Below are 21140 nucleotides of genomic sequence, written 5' to 3' on the forward strand. Positions count from 1 at the left end.
AAAATGCACAAAGTAGCTTGAGCCAGACAGGAAGTCTGATCATTCAGTCAATTGTGTTTTTTTAATAAAACATCATGTGCAGATTCTTGCAGATCTTATATCCTATCACTACATGAGAGTCATAACCGGTGGCACCAGAGGATCAGAGCGTGTTCACCATGGACCTGCGGGAGTAGCACAATCATCTGAGAACAATTACCAAAATGGCAGGTCAATAAATACCAGGCAGACACAATTGCCCATCTCTGAGACACTTCCTGAGAGGTATGAAGACAGGCAGAGGACGAAACACGACCACGTCACATACTTGACATCACAGACCCGTCACATCAGCGTTGTACCTCTAGATAAATAACTGAGTCATGCTGCACACAGACATTTTGATTGATCAGATTCAGTTAATCTTGCTGTGAAGGTTAGAGTTAAGAGCAATTAAAGTGCACATATTTTCACACATTACAAATAATAGGCACTGACCTTTTTCAATGCAAATATTGTTTAGCAGAAATAATTCCTTTTAATAATCCACGGAAATTACTTTATGTATTGTAGCCTTGGCAAGAGGAAGGTATAAGTGGTCTGTGAACATCTTTACCTTATTATACGTCAGTCTGCTGTTGATATTCATTTAAATCCATGCAACAGTTTAATTTGTAAAGCAGATACATTTCTTTGTGACGGCAGTTTGTCCCTCAGGGGCAGAAGAGCTCCAGTCTCCGGTCATGCACAAATTCACGGCCGGCTGCTCCACAGTAATTCTCCGCAGCCGACAATGCAAATAGAAACATTGATTTACCAACAGAGGGGAATTTTTGTGTGTGTGTGTGTGTGTTCGTGTCCTCAGTTGTTGCCGTCGCTTTCACAGGCAGAGAGACACATCTTCAGACACGATATAAATGGAGGGAATCCACAAAGCAATTATTCCACCTCTGCAGTACATGGCAGCAACACCGGAGGAAAAGGTGTATCGGGCTCCCTCTCTCTGTTCTGTCTGAGTGAGCAGCACCTCCAGCCTTTCCTCAGCCCGTCAAGCTGCCTCGGCAACAATCAGAGCCGAGTGGCTGAGGCACGGCGGAGAGAAATGTACAGTGGTGGGAAATTACGAAAGGAATCAATTCAATGAGTTCCCTCCCTTCGCGAGAGATGTCTATAAATCAGGCAGATGGCCAGACCCAAACAACAACCTTTTAAGAGGCTGTCTACAGAAGGCACAGTGCTTTACAGAGCGAGGGGAGAACTCGGTAATATCCAGAGTGAACCTCCTCCTTTTCTCACTTTGCCACACGCCCGACACAGCAGCACTGATAACAACATGACCTTGGTGCTTTTTCTGCTGAACTCATCCACATTTTCTTTAATATCGTTTGAGGACGGAATGCTTTCTCGTGCTGCATTAGGAGGAAAAGACATGCCGGGATTTCATGTAATGGAAAGTGTTCCATTTAAAAGAAAGGAGACACTTCTTCTGATATGACCACACTGGCATGAAAGGGAAAATGAAGACTTCTACTGTTCTTCACTCACATAACTCACATAAAGAAACCTGACAGAGTAATGTAGACGCTCTGATCGTTCTGAACACCGGGTCGGGATTTTTTTTTTTACTCTAAAAGCAGTTTGCATCTCTGGGATGAAGAGCTTTCTCTCTGCTTTTGATAACAAATGTCAAGTCCCCCCCCCAACAATTATTTAGCAAATTGCCCCACTGGCTCCTATCACCTGCAGCGTTGTTCTCCCATGTTTCTCCTCACGACGCTATCGCCTCATGGGATGTGAAGCTTAATGGAGGTTGTAAATAAACTAAAAGGCAAGGTCAGCAGGAATGCCACTGATGGAATAAATTAGTGCCCTGCTCTAAAGAAAATAACCCTGAAGACAACATGAAATATATCAGTGAAGAGCGTTAAAAGGCCCCGTGGCCGTTACACGTCCCCGATTTATCTGACACAGGAGGTAATCCAACACTCCTCCGCTGATTTGTCATGTTCTCGTTGACCTGTCCGTGCACGTCGATATAGGGGGGGGTGTCAGATTGTGGGTTTAAACCGCCATTAGGTGGTAATTGTTGAGCTCATTTCAGTTAGAACATGTGTGTATGTGTGTGTGTTTGTGTGGCTGTGCCACATTAATGTTCACTGTCTGGTGCTGATAAATGTCAAGGTCACTTGAGAGATTGGCGATCAGCAGGTCATTCCCACACACCCACACCCACATGCAGTAAAAACACATGCTGATGCACTGTGCACTGTAAATAAAGGGCCCCACGGGAGTCCTGAATCACCCAGCACCTCCAGTGGGTGTTGAATAATAACGGCAAAGTGAATAGCATCAGACTTCAGGTGATGTAATGCTAAAAACAGATGCTGTGGAGTGGAATAATTCGTGTTTATCCATGAGTGAGCAGCCGAATGTCTCCCATGATCCCAGTCTCAGGTACGATGGTCGCCTGACAGGGAAGCTCTGCCCCCCGTAAATCAAACGTCTGCTGTCGAGTTTCTGGATGACTGGTCAGCGTCCTCCTTCCTCTCCTGTAGATACAGAACGAGTGACCTCACGACGAGGAAATGTAGCCGTCGCTCGGTTTGTGAATTACACCTCCGCTTTAATTAGCCGAACAAGCCCTGCTATCGTAAACCACTCCACGGTAAAACTGCATCATGTAATTATGACGATACCGAGGCCACGCGGTGTCACCTGCCTCTTCGCAATGAGAAATGAACTCGTGGAAGCGAGAGAAAAATAAGACTTCCAGTGAGAAAATGTGTGTGTGCATGTGTGTGTGTGTGTGCACTAGTCCAACAACATCTGTGTTACCTTGGTTACTAATCCTATTTGCTGAGGATTGGTTCCATTATTCAGGTTCTTCGTCTCAAAGCAGTTGTTATCACCGTGTGTCAGGGACAGAGACTCAGAGGAGGCAAATATTGAATATTCAGTGTTTCCTTCACAATGTGTCAGAGTATTTCATTCAGTAAGAATAATCCATTTTGGAGTCCAAACGCTGATGAAAACTTTCTACAGGTATGAAAAATGAAATCATGCGCTTTCATTAACAAGGAAATCAATGGGAAAAGCAATGAGAAACGTGTGGTATCAATCAATCCATCTGATTTGAGAGAACTGTAATTACATATATATGGAGTTTGAGTTGTTTAACAGTGCATCCTTTCCTGGGGTAGAATAATTCCCTGAGTGCAGCCAATCAGCTGTCAAGAAAACGAACGCAAAAGTTACTGAGAAATAACAGCACCGGTTCCCCGGAAAATCACGAACTCTCTAATACGCACTGACAGAACAAGGAGTCTGAATAAAACTGTCAGTAATTACCTGCACATGCTGTGACACACAAAGCAGCAGGGACGCAACAATATGGGCCTTGAGGTGGTGAAAGCTTTCACTGAATTGGGTTTTTGACAAAGCAGAGAAAACTGTTCACATATTGTTGCTCCTTCTAATTCTCCCACGCACTAATCCAGTGGGACCATTTCAATCATGTGGTCGTGTGAAAATACTGAGATAAAGCAACATTTATTGTAATATTGTGTTCAAGGAAATTGAAGGAGGTATTAAATATGATTACATGAACAAGTATGATAATCAAGTCTAATGAACCAATGAAAACATTGATATGAAATGATATTTAACGACTGAATTTATTTTATAAATCAAAATGCCCTTTTGAAATGTGCCGGTGACAATTTATTGTAATATCACATTTTAACCAACTGTGACCATTTGTCTTTATCAACTGAAAGCAGGCTAACTAGCTTCTAGCTGCTATAAACCACAAGAGAGTCACACAGCATCTGAAATCACAACGCTGCTGCATTAACTGGAAACCCAAGTTGGTAGCATATGAAACCCTGGTGATGAAGTATGGCAATGCGTCTTTGCATTGTAATTACATAAAGCAATAAGTTAGTGCAGAGTTAATTTGGCATTATTGCCACTTAAGCTCACACGAGCTACTGAGCCAAAAGTCTTATCGTAGCAATTGTTACTTCCTGTACACACTAGCTAATCGGCTAGCTAACGAGCTAACTAGCTCAGTTAAAGAGATTTTGTTAGATGGCAATTAAATGGTTGATTCAAAGTTGTTTCGGCAGACTTGTGGTTTTAATTATGTTCATCAAAGACACACAACACATCTAAAAAGCTAATGCTGCGTTCCAGACAACTAGGAAGTCGGATATTAGGACTTGAAATGTGGTGGTTGGTGAGCCTGCTAGGAGGCTAGGAGCATGTATCATCAAAAGACACTGATAAAATACCATTTAATGTTATTTCATGATCTCATGTACCGATTTGATTAACACTTTGAGGTTCTGCAGTGTTTTTCTTCAGGAGCAGCTTTATCTGGAGTTGGCCTGTCCATAACCTCTAAAGCCCTCTCCCCCCCATGTGTGTGTCCCAGGAGGGCAACTGGAGGAGAATGACTGGTAAAATCCAGACGAGCAACGTGACCAACAAGAATGACCCGCGCTCCCTCAACGCCAGAGTCTTTATTGGCAACCTCAACACAGCCATTGTCAAGAAGACCGACATAGAGGTCATCTTCGCCAAGTACGGCAAGATAGTGGGTTGCTCCGTGCACAAGGGTTACGCCTTTGTGCAGTACGTGAACGAGAGGAACGCTCGGGCGGCTGTGGCCGGAGAAAACACCCGCGTCATCGCTGGGCAGCCTCTCGGTGAGTCTCATCTTTTTCTCGTGTTTGTTGTGGAAGAAGTCGTTTGTTGTTTCCCAATGCAAATGCCATAAGGAACTCATAAAGAGCTTGATACTGTACATTGCACTTCACAAAACCTTCCCCTTGGAATACAGACCGTTTCAATAAAGCCTGCTCTTTGCTAGAGGGCTGGATTGTCTCTCCTGGGAACTCAGAAAGGCCTTGGGCATCTCTCAGACTTTTTAGTTTTTCAACATCCCTTGGCTCCTAAATGCTGAAGTGTCTGTGGTTGTTGTCGTGCTGTTTGGTTGGGGGAGGGGGGGGGGGGGATCCCAGTTGAATCAGTTAACTGATCCACCGCTGAATGTAAGCACAGTTTGATGTCACCACTTACCAGGCAGCAACTTGCAGAAAGTGTGTCAAAGTCCTTGTGAGACATTTCTCAGAGCACAGCAGAATATGTCAGGTTGCACTGGTTGCAGCTACTAATTACACTGCAAGCATTGATCCTAGCTGTGTGCATGCACTTTGTAATAGGTTGTTTTTGTGGATGTTGACTGTGAAATGTCTTTTAGCCTATAAGCCTTCTTTATGTTCTCATGGCCGGGAGGCAAGATATTTGTGAGGATGAAAGATTTGATTCAAAAGGCGCCTTTCTACACAATTTGAGGAAATTTATAAAATTAGTTTTGGACGAAAACAAAAGCATCTGTTCGAGTCTGAATGAATGAGCTCTGTCTGTGAAGGCCATTGTCCTGGGCCTGACCTTGTTAAAACATCTTTCTAAATCACAGGGTTGGATTTCAGAGAATGCTCCTGTTCAGTTTATTTTCAAATGATCACGACTTAGTGTGAAGACCACAAATATCACAGTGTCAAGATGATAGAGACGTTTAAATATGATAATGAGTCCATCACAGAGGGCAGTGTTTGACGGAAGTGCAGTGAGAAACTGGAATGGATTCATTATGTAAATTGAAAGTGTGTGCAGAGTTTATATTTGGATACGGCAAGTTCTGCAGAGCTGGGATTAATGAGTGGCAATAATAGCTCCCTCCCTATGCAAACATACAGACACTGTGCTTTACGGGCCTATAGGTGGGAAGTGGACTACAATTGCTGTGGTGTTTCATCCAGAGAACATATGTGAGCGTTTCTGCAGCATATGGATTTTCGAATAAAGGCGATAACATTTCCCTTAGAGACTCAATTAGAGCTGCCTCAATGTACAAAGATAGATTTATTTCTGCCCACGTACATGTGCTCTTCATGTTGGCATGGTTCTGAAGCAATATATCCACTAGAGGGCAGTTCAGGGCGATCAGTTCAATTGCCTCCGACTCAGATTGGATTATTGTCTAAATGAACGCAGAGTACGGCAAAAAAGGCTACGTCCTTTCCCGTGTATGTATTTTACATTGAGCATAAGTGGAGCCTGAAGGTAACATATGCTGTTTGGATTATTGTGTGAGTGTGGAATTATTTACCGGGTTGATATTTGGCATCGGGGCTCTGACCTCATCATTCTCCACAAGGATAAATCAAGCTCAGCAGAGCAGAACATGGGCAGTGATGATAACTCGACCCAGACGGAACATAATCACAGCGCAGAGGTGGACACTGGAGGGACGCTGCAGGAGACAGTGAGATGTTTGGTGGAACATGGAAGTCAATTATTATTGGCCTGTATTTAATTTTGGCATCTAAAATTTGACCCTGTCACTCCCCTCAAGGATACACAGAGTGTTCCCTGCAGGAATGTGAAACGACATCAGTTCCCAGTCGATGGGAACTCAGAGGGGGACACTGTAGGAGGTCAAGTGTTTCATTCAGGGAACCAGGCCCAGACTCTGCACCTTGGAATTTATTATGTAAATGCAGAATGTTTACGGAGCTGATATTTGGCATCGAGGCTCTGACCTCTGGACTATCCACATGGATAAATCAACTCAGCACAGGAGGGATCGTAGTGATTGTAATAACATGGAACATAAACTCCACGTGGAACATAAACTGTAGGTGGACACTGGGGTGAAGGAAGAAATTAGTTTAGTGTTTCATCCCAGAACATCAGCCGGGGAGTGAAGTGTGCAAATATCACCGGGTGACGTTACACAGTTAAAGCAGACGAGTGAATAATCGGCAGTTTGGCCTGTGACTTTAATTCATAGCTCTGACAGCATCACACATTGGGGAGTGATCTCCGATATACGGCAGGTCGCCACTGCAAAACAATTACCGCCAACGTTATGTCATGAATCAAAACAACACAACGCTGCAGAGGGCTTTCAATTTTAAACAACAGATAGAGAGGAGCCAGAGAAAACACATCCCCAGTCTGTTGTTAGCATAGAGAGCACGCTTTAGCTTGTAGTATTATCTTTGCTTGTTTATTTACTATGTTATTTGATCTTCTACATACTCTATAAATAAAATATTAGAATATCTTTTCATACATACATGATTCAATCGACAGTAATGACTCATTTGCGGATTTGGATTTAAAGTTGCAGCTTGTCTCTAAAGAATCGAGGGGTTCTTCTCCTCTCATCAGGTTCTAGATAATTTGGTGCAGGTGTCCGACTCTACAGAAGCAAAACACCAGCAGACATGAATATTCCCAGCGTCATGTTTCACTGTCAGTTTAATACACTGCGGTCTCCTTCTCTCTCCTGTTCACCTCCTTCCATGCACCCTTCTGTTCCTGCCATAAATCTCAAACGCCGCTCCTGCACTGCAGAGACTGCTCCTTGTTCTCTGAGACCTTCACAACACAACCTTCTTTTGATTGTACATTTGCACATTTTGGAGTTTTGCATTCTTTATTTAGCAAATATCAAGCGAATTGTGTTTCACTGATGAAGTAGCTCTTCTATCTCTCAGGGACCTGAGCTCCACTGTTGATCTTCCGAAGATGTGGTTGTTTTTGTTCTGCCTGATCGTGCTTCGGATGCAACTGATCCAGTTTCTGCAAAGCGTTTTAGAGTTCCATGCGCTGCCCCCGTAGGAACCTTAAGTCTAGTCATGATTTGATGCTGAGAGAGCTCCTCTGTGCTTAGAATAGCAATGTGACTTCTGTCACTTTCGCTTAGTTCTGATGCCATTTTCCCTACTATCACAATGCTACTTAGTAAGCAATAATGTTCTGGAAACATGTTTCCTGCAGATCGTTGCTTACTAAGCAGCAGCTTAGCCACAGCTTTATTTATAATAGATGAACGCTGGCTGCAAGTTTAGTTACATAAACAAGACTCCGATGAGTGGATCAAATCCACCTTCGTGTCATGTTGTGAATGCGTGAAGCAGTGGAAGGAAAACATCAAGGGAATCAGATTGTCTTCCTCGAATTTGATAATTGAAACAATCTTAAAGGAGACAGATTATGTTCAGTTTGAGGTTCATATTTAATTTGTGACATTACTATAATAATAGTAATGTCAGCCTCGGCTCTGGCTTTGTTAGGGGGCGTGTCAGACTAGCTGCCAATATATGTTATATCACAAAACACTGAAGGTGTTTCAGGGGCCAATCCTTATTTTACCATTTCTTCATATAAAGAAGAAAAGTATCGATCGTTTCTGTCTGATTTACGGTGGCTAATGGCTTTCTGTGCTTCAGGGATTTCATTAGTTTGATATTTGGCATTATGGATGTGATAATCAGCAAATCTGCAGAAAAACATCATCATTTATTAACATAGTCACAACCTGGTCCATCATCAGTCAGAGCTGAATTACCACTGAGCACTCTGTCATATCCACAATAAGAGACTTGGTGATTTATCTGTTACTTCTCAACAGATTGTTTCACTCTCTTCACGTGTGGGAGCTGGATTTTGGCAGAGAAAGCAAATATAATTGAAAGTATTTCCATTACTCCCCGTGCTCATTTCAATACATCTTTAATTGACAATTATGGACACCCTCAATCTCATTCTCAGGAGCTGATGCTTTTTATATTAACACGGCAGAGAAATGAATCAGCCTCATAATGATTTGCAGTCGAGGAATGACCTGCGCGAGGATCTGTGTTTCTGTTTCCAAAACGTTTCATTAAAGTGCTATTACCTGCAGGCTGATTGCACCTGAATTTCATTTCCACATCACATCTGTAAGCTAGTATTGCTGCGGTGCTGCAGGGGATTGCATTCATGTATGTTCCAACAATCAATGTGTCTGTTTGCTGAGATCATCCTCTGCCCACACAAAGAGAAGCACAACATGTCGTGGAGGCCGAGGTTTGCTTTACTGCTGCCAGTGGTCACTTGGAAAGAGGTCAGTGGAATAATCACATCACTCAGCGACTGCACAGATCCAATTCAGCAGCTCAGACGCACTGGTGATGACTAATCTGTGCACTCAATGACACGCAAGGGTCGGAGGTCATAGCCCGCCGCCACCACAGAAGATGAGACTGTGCGTGTGTGTGTGTGTGTGTGTGTGTGTGTGTGTGTGTGTGTGTGTGTGTGTGTGTGTGTGATGAAACACGGCTGATGAACGAGTGCAAAAATTCTATAATAACACAGCTGGCAGCCCCGTCCTCCCCTCGCCGCTCGGAGAAAAATGGACGCTCCATTCCCCATTAAACATGAATAGGAGTTCAGGAGAATACATTTAAGATTGTAGACATTTTCTCACATGAGCACGGATGTTTAATATTAAGTCTTGTGTAGTGCACATGATGAATCTTTCCTCGGTTCTCTCTGCATCTCTATCGTGCTAAAACACTTATTGTACATACTTCGCTTGAAATAACCATGCGTTGCTTATTGTAATTAGGACATAAAACTTTTAATATTGCTACAATCAGAATAACATTGCAAATGTCGGAGCCGTCTGAAGTCAGCTGCACTGGAGCGGAATAATTCTTCTCAAGTTCCTAAAATGTCTGCGTCTCACATGTGTTGCCGTTTCTTCCCTCCCCTCTGGCTATGAGCGTACTGGGGGGAATTCCTCATGACACAGTGACACGATGATTGCTGGCATCCATGAAACTCAAATGCATCCGAGCGGTTTCCTTCCTCGCCCGCTGAGATCTATCTGCTGTATCTCTGTGGCCCCCTCTCTTCTGCGGGCTGCCATGGAGACAAAGAGTGACAGATTCTTTTTGCCCTGAGCTGTCCCAGCGGGCCCCGGGCCTCCGGTTCACGTCAGTGCTGAGTCTCCAAATCTGTGCAGTGCAGTGACTGTATATAACACTGATGTTTTGAAAGTTTTCAGAGTTTATTAAAGGAAGAGTTATGATTGTAGAGGACTCCGTTCACATCTCTGCACCAGACACTTTGCGGTGCACATCACTCGGGCCCTTTATGCGATGAGATCAGAAACCATCATCTCTTATTTTTCTCATCTGTAAAAGGTGCTTGTTTCTATATCCTGATGTGTCGCTGTGTGCTTGTGTGTGTCTGCCCGGAGGCATCAGATGCGTGTGATTGGCAGGTGGTGATTGAAGCCCTGATGGAAAAAGGACAATGAAAGCACAGCAGCCAGTATTTTTCTATGAGAGGCCGTGTATGAAGATGGAAGGTTCTGTGCTACCTGGGAGCGGCGAGGGGAGAACGAGGACGGCAGAGGGAGGTTAATAGCAGAGAGAGGAAAATAACAGCATCTCTGGAGAGTCAGCCTCGAAACAACAACACCTGATAATCCTCCTTCTGTTGACTCCTGCTTTGAGAAACATGACCCTCCCTGAAGAGATCTGCATTCCCATCCACCTGGAAGTTTCATGGTGAAAGTCCATCCCATTACAATATTAATGACCACACTGAAGGATAATGTGTGATGGATCACCAATCATACCGCCTCCAAATGGCATTGGCAAGAGTTAGGCACATAAATAATAAAGTGATTTAGATGCTAAATCCATCCTAAGCGGATTACAAAGGCAGTGGCACTGCAATCAATCGTCATTTTGGGGCCAACATGATGCATAGCAAGCAGCACAGGACAGAGAAGCCGGGACGAGGGAGAAGACTGAGCAGGGACAGGTGGAGAGAGAGAGAGAGCAGGGATTACAGTGTGTTGTGTTGCTCTTGATGCACCTGCTGGATGAATATAGGCTTGATTCCTTGATGCATTTGATGTACAATGGTCTGTACTCATACAGAGCTCTTGATGACCACTCAAAGCTTTACAGGACATTCTGTCCACACACACATTCATGCACTGCATCTATGGGCAGCACTTATTTCTATGAGGAGCCATTCATTTTCTTGGCAACAGACTACTCAGGGTATTCCTGTCATCTCCCTCCATATCAACGCTTCCTAGTTCCTAGTGTTCCAAGGCCAGATGGGTAATACAGTCACTCCAGAGAGATCTGGGACTCCTGTCACTTGGGCTCGCCTGGAAATCCTTCAATGGAAGCCCCCCAGTAGGCTTCCTAATAAAGTCCACCAGCAGTGGATCCCCTCCGAGCTCCCTCCAGATGTCCGAACCCCTCTCCCTCTTTCTCTGAGCCCAGCCACCCTGTAGGCAAACCTTCAGAGAAACCAGAACATCATTGTTTCGACCTCCCCCCTATGTTCAAGAGCTTCTGAAAGGTTGAAAGTGGCTGAAATGAGAATCAAAAGATGTTTCTCTAGACTCGCCATTTTGCACCATCGACCAAAATATGGGGAAGTGAGAGCAAAGAGTTTTAGAGGCAACCCGGTAAAAGAAAGAATATGTCACCTCCATATAAAGATGAGCTTGTCAAGGAAAATGCAACAAGTCAGTTGCCGCAGCCCCATCAGAGAGCACAGGTAACTCCTTGAATACACTGACTATCACAGGCTTAACATTACAAATGAAAACCCGAGGGGGGGGTTCTTTTTTCTTTCTTTCTTTCATGTCAATCCAATCCAAATCCTCCTGCATCTTCTCCACCTGGGCTGCTCGGATTCTCTCCATCGCCCGCCATTAGTATTCACAGGCTCGCTCACACTTTGAAGTTTGCATAGATAATTCGAACAATGTCTACAATAACTGCACAGCTCAGGAACGAGAGAGAGAGAGAGAGAGAGAGAGAGAGAGAGAGAGAGAGAGAGAGAGAGAGAGAGAGAGAGAGAGAGGTTCAGAGGCACGAGCCGTCATGAAAGAGAGGTCTAATGGGTATTGCAGCTAGATGGGGCAGATCCCCCCCCCCCATCGTACCCTAGCTTGAACCTTGTCAAAGAAAACCCCATAAGGCCCCCCCTCCCCTCTGTCTTTTATGTCCCTGTGTTTGGAGAGCGTATTCAGGGCGTCCTGGGCATGTGCATGTATGTGGGTTTTCTGTGCAGACAAGAAACCTTAAAATATTTAGATTTGAGCTTCATTTATAAAAGGATTTAAAAACGAGCCGAGCCACCTCACGCATATTGTAATTCACACACTGTATGATCTTATTTTGTGTCTTAGCCTCTTTCTTCCCCCCCGTATCTCTTCCCGTCCTTGTGGGTGATTAAAATGCATCCTGGTTGTCCATCTCCTCCCTCATTAGTCACACTCTGAGAGACTGGGCCGGACGCTGAATGCACAGTTGGCCCGACCCGGCGCTCGACAACCCGATGTGCAGGGCAGCACGCAGGCTCTTGGCCGCACAATAACAACAGAGACGTGGCCAAGCCAAGGATTTATCTGAGCTGTAATGTATTCAGGATATAAGAACATGTTTCTTTTGTTGAAACAACACTGAAGAAATGTAAAGATTGTCATTGTGCACTTAATAGGCTTTAATAAAGCCACCGGGACACCAGGAAGGCTGCCAGGATCTCTCCCCCTTCTGTCCCCTCCTCTATCTCCCTCTCCCTCTCATACACACTGACAAATGCTTTAGCGAGGCATGAGTCACAGTGTGGACAAAGTGAGATGGATTACTGTGTGGATTTTGGCAGAGGAACCTGCAGCTAATTCTCTGATTAGAAACCTGGGTTCAGAAGGCAGGGAATCAGAGTCAGAGCTCAGCGCTCCGGAAAGCTCTGTCTGTGTGTGTGTGTGTGTGTGTGTGTGTGTGTGTGTGGGTGCATATGTTCATATGTCAAAGTCAGATGGTGTATGTGTTGTAAAGTTATGGTTCTATATAGTTTACGGCAGGTAAAATGATATGTGTGTCAAGCGGAAAAAATAAGACACTTTCGTTTAATTTTCCATAGAGCGACAGGCCGGTAAATAAAAAACATAATATATTCTGTGGTAAAATATCCCACTCATGCATGATTCAGGGCGTCGTGCTCGCTGTATATGACAGATTGTATTTTTGATACTCGTGCAACAGCCAATGTTTCATAGTGCCCTTCAGCAAAATGAAGAAAGCTGCTTCCTCAGCAACAAGCAACACACCGCCCCCCCCCAAAATGAAAACTCCAATAACCGCTTCATAATGACCAGATATTCCCTTTTCCACAAATGTAGACACGTTATTGAGACTTTTCTATTGCTTCCAACTTGATGTTTTAGCCATAGAATATGAACATCCTCCTGTTGTGCAAAAGTGAAGCCATAATATCCAAAGTCCGAATGCTGCCATCTTGTGGCAAAGACTTCCTTTGGAGCCAGTTTTTACACTGTATGTGTAGACACTGGCTCCAGCTGACCACCCCCCCCCGCAAGTCCAAAGCCACATTTATTATTTATCTCGCCGACTGAGGCTCCCTGAGGCGTCTGTCCTTTTCTAGTGGTCCACAGCAGCCAGTGAATAAACGGATGGAGCCCAGTCTGAGTCGAGCACTGGGGACAGTGAGGAAACAGGATTAGCTGGAAGCCTAACAAGCATACTGGCCAAGATGCGTTCATTAACATTACATCCCCCCCCCCCCCCCGGGGACGCAGAGACGCGGGCGGCGAGGGGAAGTGGCTTCGGACCAGTGAAGGAGAACAGATCATTTCTGTCTGTGCATAATCACAGACACATGTTTACGAGTCCAGGTTCATCATTAGCACACGCTGGTGCAAAGGTTTTTCTCACTCGGATATTTGTGTTCTCACATTCAGCCCCTCCGGAGAATGTCCAGGAGATTATCTGGAGGGAGAACAGCGATAATAATTTGTTCTTGGAGGCCCCCCCCCTCTCATCTCAGGGCCCCTGACACCTGCTTTGCCCGCTCTGCTGCCACGCTCCTGCTTTTACATCACATGTGTCTCAGTGATGTGTATGAAGTGTCTTACAGATGCTCCACGTGTGCATGCTGGGAGATAATACTCCAACATGACAACTGTGTGTTTGTGGCAGGCGCACACATGACAAGAGGCCACTGCTGTGTGACCTTTCAACACCGAGCATCAGCTCAAACACAAACCTCCATGACCGACTCCACACACACACACACACACCCCTGGAAAGGAAAACCTGCCCTTTGACACAATAATTGATCCAGTCAGTCACGTCTGCTTCTTAATTCACGTTATAATTGTGGATGTGCACCTCGGGCAGAGCGAGAACAGGAGAAATCCAGGCGATAAAAGGTGACGTATTGTGTGAGTAATGGATCGTGACTCACGATTACACATGCGGTGATAATTACTGCGACCCCGGAGGGTTCCTGCAGACCTGTGCTCACAGGGCTCCGCAGCGTTACCCCCTCTGACTCCCCCCTGCTTAGTGCGCAAATTAAAAATCACTGTGGCAGACTGGCTGGGGAGTTCGCCCCCTGAATGGAGATGGACAGTATAAACAAGATAACGTTAAAGAACAACCCCTAACCTCGCCTGCAGCCATGTCTCGCTCTCTCATGCGCTCACTCTTCCTCTCACATTTCCATATTTGACTTTGCATTTGCTCTCCCTCCGTCTCCTCGCTCTGCCCTCACGCCAGTTCGCCTCCTCGTTCCCTCGTCCTCCTGCTCACGAGGCCTCCTCGCCCAATTACGCTTGTAGAGCTGTGGGCCCGTGAATCATCGCATCAAGTCGTCAGTGTCTGAAACGGGGACGACGGCGCCCAGCCTCGGGGCCCACTGTCCGGTAAAGGTCGCGCCGAGCATGAGGGCGGTTAACTACCTCAAGTTTATTGCAGTCAACACTCTGCATTATAGGAGTCACCTCTCTGACACCATCCAGACGCAGTTTACAGCGAGGCCATAACCACCTCCAGGTACTCGTGGTGCTGCTCAGAGCGGCGGTGCATGACAGAACTGGCCACTTGGCCTCTCAGACCTCAAACCTGAGCTCTTCTGGGGAGAGGGGGGGGCGGCTGGAGGGATTATGCTGCAGCCGAGGTGGCAAAGCGTCTGGTGCATTGGTCTCATACCTTTACAGCCTTTTTTTTTGGTTCAATCTCACTTATCTCAAAGCTTTAAAAGTATTTTCTCAAACTCAGCTTCTTCTCCTTTATCAGTTTCTCCTCCTTTGTGACGGCCATAGATTTAATTAAGGGGAATCATAAAGTGATAATGACCTCTACCTGAACAGACCTCTTCATAAAAAAAAAAAAAAGAAAAGAAAAGTGTCCTGGATATTTTGCATATTCCGTGTAGATTGGGGTGAGACGCTGAACGGCCTGCTCGCTCGGTGAAACTCACTTTGGATAAGAATTCGTCTTTTTAGAGCCAAGGCGATAAAAGGCGGCACGCGGCACTGAGCGGACAGGAGGGCCGCGCGGCGCCTGCAGCTGTTGAGGGAGAGGAGTCGTAACGCACAGCTGTCTGCTCCGTGCCTCGCAGGAACACAAAGACACAAACATTAGCTCTATACACGCAGGCAGAGGGTTGTCGTCAATAGACAGCAGGTGGTGGGAGGTGCGTTCCTGACCTTGACTCCTCCTCCTGGCTGGTTCACACTTTCTTATTGGCCTGTGGCCTCGGTGCTGCAGGATGAAGATGTAAACTGGAGCTGCAGACGTTTCATTATATGAAAACAGGAACAGTTGGCAAGTCCTACCAGAAGATTTAGCACAAAACACACACACACAGTCACAATCACACACACACACAACACACACACACACACACACACACAAACACACACACACACACACACACACACACACACACACAGGGGCTGACAAGAATTTAAATCAACTACATAATTGATAGATGAATTATGGAAGCACATTTCTGCTATTGAAAGAAAAAAAGATGCAGTGAAAATAATGAGATTCCAGCTGGTTATACTGGGAATATTCTAGCTCATTATACTGGGAAGGTTCTAACTCGTTATACTGGGAAGATTCTCACTCGTTATACTGGGAAGAGTCTACCTTGTTATAATGGGAAGATTCTAACTTGTTTTAATGGGAAGATTCTAACTCGTTTTACTGGGAAGATTCTAACTCGTTATACTGGGAAGATTTTAACTCATTATACTGACAAGATTCTAGCTTGTTACACAGGGAAGGTTCTAACTTGTTTTACTGGGAAGATTCTAACTCGTTATACTGGGAAGATTTTAACTCATTATACTGGGAAGAGTGTACCTTGTTATACTGGGAATATTCTAACTCGTTACACTGGGAAGGTTCTGACCCATTATTCTGAGATACTACGTCACAGCAGGACTCTGATCACTACCCGGTTCTAAGCTGTTCAGTTTCCCGGCTGCAGAACGTGACCATACCCTGCTGCCTTTGTATCTGCTGAGTTCTGTGACTGGAGTGGTTAAGTGTGTCAGTTTCCTCCGCAGCCTACCTGTGTGACAGAATTATTAATGAGCTGTGTCTGTATTTATGCAGCTCATCTAACAGGCCGAGATGGGCCTCCTTCATTACCCCGAGCCGCCAGGAGCCGTCCTGTCAAGTGAAATGTGAGCCGCAGCCCGAGACGAGCACTTGTTATAACAAAGGGGGGGGGGGGGGGTAATTCATGGAGCGTTGATTCGGTTTGGAGATGATGGGTCTGGAGACGTGTGTCGGCCTCGTGTGTGAGTGAGTTCACAGAATCATGTGTCTCTGACTCACAGAGGCAGCTCCTCACACCGTGGTCACTGAGCACCACACTGTGGAAGGCAGCAGTCATTACCTCCGCTGAGGCTCAGTGCATTCAGAGCCAATCATGTCACATGTATTTATGCACACTCCAAACCCTGTGAAGGCTCTCAGCTTTTCTTCATAAAGAACCAACTCACAGAGTGATTCATTTCTTACTTTCTGCTCGTCGGCTGCTCGGAGGAACATGGCGGCTCTGCACTGTCTTAATAGGATCATGTGTCACTCTCTGAAAGCTGCGGAGGAGTCCTGGTGTAAGAGCTATTGGACTTGACACAAATCATGTTGAGGTGCTGGAGGCGAAGCTGCCAACATGTTCATTCTGATCTGTTCAAGAGATTTAGACTCACAGCTTCATTTACTAATGCACGTCCACTCCTGTGATGACATCGGCAGTTTCACAGAGCCAAAGGAAATCCACTTTAAGCTTTAGAAATAAGTTCATTACTTTACTTCATTATTTTGTGCAATATCATTAATTGCAGTATTGCTACAAAAGAATGTAGGAGAAGAGTATTACTTGTAGTGTGTGTGTGTGTGTGTGTGTGAATACTAATTTGTGTGTAACATTTTAAGATAACTTTTTCTAGTACAGTGACTTTATCAGGACCAGTAGCCCTAACGATGCAAAAGGTCACTTCTGAGGACCTGGTTAAGGTCTGAGGTCAGAAGTTAATGTGGTCAAGCTCAGGGATAAGGTTGATTTGGCTGGAAACAATGAATGGAAGTTAATGTAAATACCTTAGGGTCACTGCAGTTGTCTTTATTACCTCAACCAAAAGGCCAAGTTATGTTTTTGCTCCGGTCTGCTTGCTTCAACAAGATTAAACCAAAACTACTGAACAGATTTCTACAGAACTTGGTTGATGAGTGGTGCAGCTTCTTTAATTTTGAAGGGGACTGTTTGGCCTCGGTGGAGTTTTGCTCTTAAATCACAGATGAAGGAAACAGGAGAAAGGGAAGAAACCGCAAAATAAAACCGGAATAAACTCAAAGTGCAAACAGCTGTGATCCAAAATCAAAAAGGTCCGACACAAGGTCCGTTACAGAAGTGCATCCTATTTAAATAACCATTTGTGGGTAAATGCAGCATATGACTACAATGCTTTCTGTTCCCTATAAAATATGAATCTATTCTACCTGTTGCGTCTAGTTTAGGAAAAATAGAGCTTAGATTTAGATTCAAATGTCTTTTGATGCATAAATTATGGTTCTGAAAATCAAAAAAGGATCTAAACCCTTTCGATTGACCTATTGCTCAGCTCTTTATCTAATCCATAAATATAAACAAACATAATGTGCCTAGGTTAATAAATATAAAAACATTTGTCGACAAGTATATGTGTCAAAATGTGTGGTGGAAAAATACAGTGAATTTCCTCCCTGTTGTGAGGAAACCATAAAGAGGTGGAAACATATTTATAATATTAACATTGTTACAGTGGTTATAATGAGAAACGAGGTGACTTATACCTTATTTATTCTTCTTTGTTTTACTCCCTTTGGCACAAACCATTCATCGTCCAATGCCTCTGTCATTGAGGCTCCATTACATCCAGGAGTCGTTATTGTTTTAGTGTGGTTCACATTATCTCTGGCGACTGGGTGAACGAGCGTGGCACTGATGTCGCCTGAGCTGAATCAGACTTGGCAGCCTTTAATGCCTGTATGAATAGCAATTGCCAGTAGCTCAACATTTGAATACTTCTTAATGTGATTCTTTGCACTCGGCTGACCCTGACAGATGGAGAGAGGGAGCGGGGAAGAGAAGAAGAGACAGAAAAACGAGGGAGGAATGAGGAAAACGGGAGCGGGGGGGGGGGGGAGGAGGGATGATCCTGAGGATGGAAACTAAATAAGAGAAACAAATGAGGTTTTACTTGAGAGGGTGGATGAATGGAAGTTGTGCGGTGGATGAACAGATTCATCTTTCTGATTAAAATGAGGGCAAATTAGAGGACGAGTCTGAGCTTTAGAAAATAATCCATCAACGTAAATTAGATCATGTTTTTCTCATTTGTGTATTTGTTGAGTTCAAAAGAAGAATTTATTTCCTGTTTTATTCCAACAATTGTATTTCTTTCTAAACATTTGATTCCTTCTGCCTCAAAGGGAACCAGCGAGGCGTAAAATCATCACAGTTTTTATAACTAGCTGGATTTATTGAATTTATTTATCAAAACAAGAAATGATTGAGTTTTCTGCTGTTTGCCTCTGATAATTGAGTTTGCATGTTTTCCCTGCATCGACTTAATCTCCAAACAGTAAAAACATTAAAGCAATGTTCTTAATGTCTGTGCATCTGACAAGATGTTTAAAGAAAGATGTGGAAATACTTTGAACCTAAATTCTAAATCAAAATTAGAGCAAGTTTAATATTTTCCATCTGTGCAGCAGCTATAGAAACTGTCTGTATTATATCTTTACTGTCTGTGTCCGATGTTCAGCTCATAGAGAAAATCCACAAATCAAACGAGTGAACCGGAAACATTTGTTTCTTTAAATCTGTGTTCCAAGAAGCTGTCGTTCTACCTGCTCTCCACTAGAGGGTGCCATTTGTCTTTCCAGGTTTTCTAGTTTGCAGTCACAAGCACTTTCAGCTCCTGTTGGAGAAACTGTTGTTTCCTGCAGGTTTTCACACTTTGAAGAAACACTCGTGTGCAGTTAGAAAACATGCATCGGATAGAATATGAGTTGAGACTCCTGATGTCAGTTTCTTGAATTTCACAGCAGCTTTTTCTTCTCGGTATAAAGTCGTCTGTGCACAGAGCTTCTTTTAGTATTTTTAGCTAATTTACATCTGCAGACCTGGAATAGGTCACGAAATGCTCATAAACAAACTGTTGACCGGATACTGAGTTGAAAATGTGTAGAATTTAGTCAAAGATAATTAAAAAAAATAGAAATTTAGCCTGTTATATACAGTTTTAGCTCAAAACCTGCTTGTTAAATTAGACCGAATCCAGACAAATAGTTGTTTTGGGCTTTGTGAGCATAATATCAGCAAAGAGACACAGTTTTCTGTCACAGGCTGCTAAGCAGTTGCAGCAGTTGACACACAGGATACGTTCTCAATCACTCTGTGCCAGAAGCAGTGGCTGTCTAATGAGCTCCGAGAGGCTGTGAGTCACAGGCCAATGAGATCTGATAGCTGGAGCAGATTTATATCCATCATGTAGAAAATCTCCCCCCCGGGCGTCGGCTGCGTCCCCATCTCTCCATCGCAGCTCTAAATGAGGATCGTTTGTTACCAGGCGGAGGGAGGGTGAGAGTGTGGAGCTCTGTGGATGATGCTGATCCATGTGTCCTCTCTGAAGCTGCTAATGATGAGCTTAATGTTTTAGAGGCTTTTCTAGAAACCCACTGTGTATTCTGCTCTTTCTTTAAATGTTAACATGCAAGTTGTCTCACATCAATCTCCCTCCTTATTCTCCTTCTCCTCACTGTAAACATGGCACACTGTGTCATCTCGACTGTGACACTGATACAAGTGTTCTCTTAACCTGTTGACGTGGTTTTGTATGTTTTGTACGTGAAATAAACTAAACTAAACTTGGAACCAAGATTAATACGAAAACAACAGACTGCTTCGGCCTTTTGGGGGCAGCAGAAACAAGCTGTGAATACAATACTGACAAAATATTCTCATGGCAACATCTTCATAAACAGTTTTTTCACACATATGAGGGAAACATCTGGCTCTGTAGCTGCCAGATGTTTCTACTACGTCCAATAGGTTCATCTAACTTGAGTGATAAGAGAAAACCATCATAATTCAAGTTCTGGTTCAGAGAGCTCTGGTTTTAAGACATTCAATAGAAAACTGATGGAAATTGTATTTTTATCCCTTTTTCTCAAACATGAATTCATGACTTTTCATTCACATCGGAAACATGAATGAAATTATTTTAGGTATTTCTAATAAAGAACAAATTGAAATGGCGATTCCAGCTTCATTCTGTGTGACGCTCATTCAAAAAACTCTGAATTAAGTAAATGTGTCTATAATTCCTTATTTGTACGTTAGAAAATGTTTTTTTATCATGATCAAATCCCATTTTATGCCATTTTTTTATATTGCATTCTGGACCCTGCTTGTTGTATTAATGCATCCTGGACAGTAGATGTCTCTGCTATGCTGTTATACAGAGTCTTCTCTTGGATGGTGGATAATCATTGTTTAGATTTTTTCCTCATCCATAAAAATACAAATTTAGATATGTGAGGGAAACATTTTCATCCTTTTTACAATAAATGACTTTGACCTACAGCCCAGCGTTTGATCGAATCCGCTGCATCGATTTACTTTAATTGTTTTCACTCAAATCCACTCTGAGGGATTTTCCTCGTCTCTGAGTTTCAAAGTGAAAAACCTGCAGAAGAACATTTGTCATCGTGGAGCGTGAGAGAGCTCCGGTGGTTTCAGAGGACGGAAATATTGATTGAGATCCGGCTCCTCTCCATCCAGTCGGCTTTCAGAGCTGTTTGTTTCCCCACCACCCCCCAAAGAAATAATAATTATCATTCCCCCCACACAATAATAATGTAATGTACTGGGATGAATTGCACAAAACCAGCATCCGTGGTGCTTCCTCCTCC

General features: G+C 44.0%; 1 protein-coding gene across 1 annotated transcript in view; it reads left to right on the plus strand.

The window, feature by feature from the left end:
* The window catches only part of LOC128425860 (RNA-binding Raly-like protein), a 74591-nt gene that overhangs the window by 29040 nt on the left and 24411 nt on the right, over positions 1–21140 (plus strand). The window contains exon 2 of the mRNA XM_053412694.1: positions 4415–4688. Coding sequence (XP_053268669.1) covers positions 4433–4688 — 256 coding nt within the window. The 5' untranslated portion in view covers positions 4415–4432. The remainder of the gene's footprint in view (positions 1–4414; positions 4689–21140) is intronic.

Source organism: Pleuronectes platessa, chromosome 20 (genome assembly GCF_947347685.1).
Source record: "Pleuronectes platessa chromosome 20, fPlePla1.1, whole genome shotgun sequence".
In the NCBI taxonomy this organism is placed as follows: Eukaryota; Metazoa; Chordata; class Actinopteri; order Pleuronectiformes; family Pleuronectidae; genus Pleuronectes; species Pleuronectes platessa.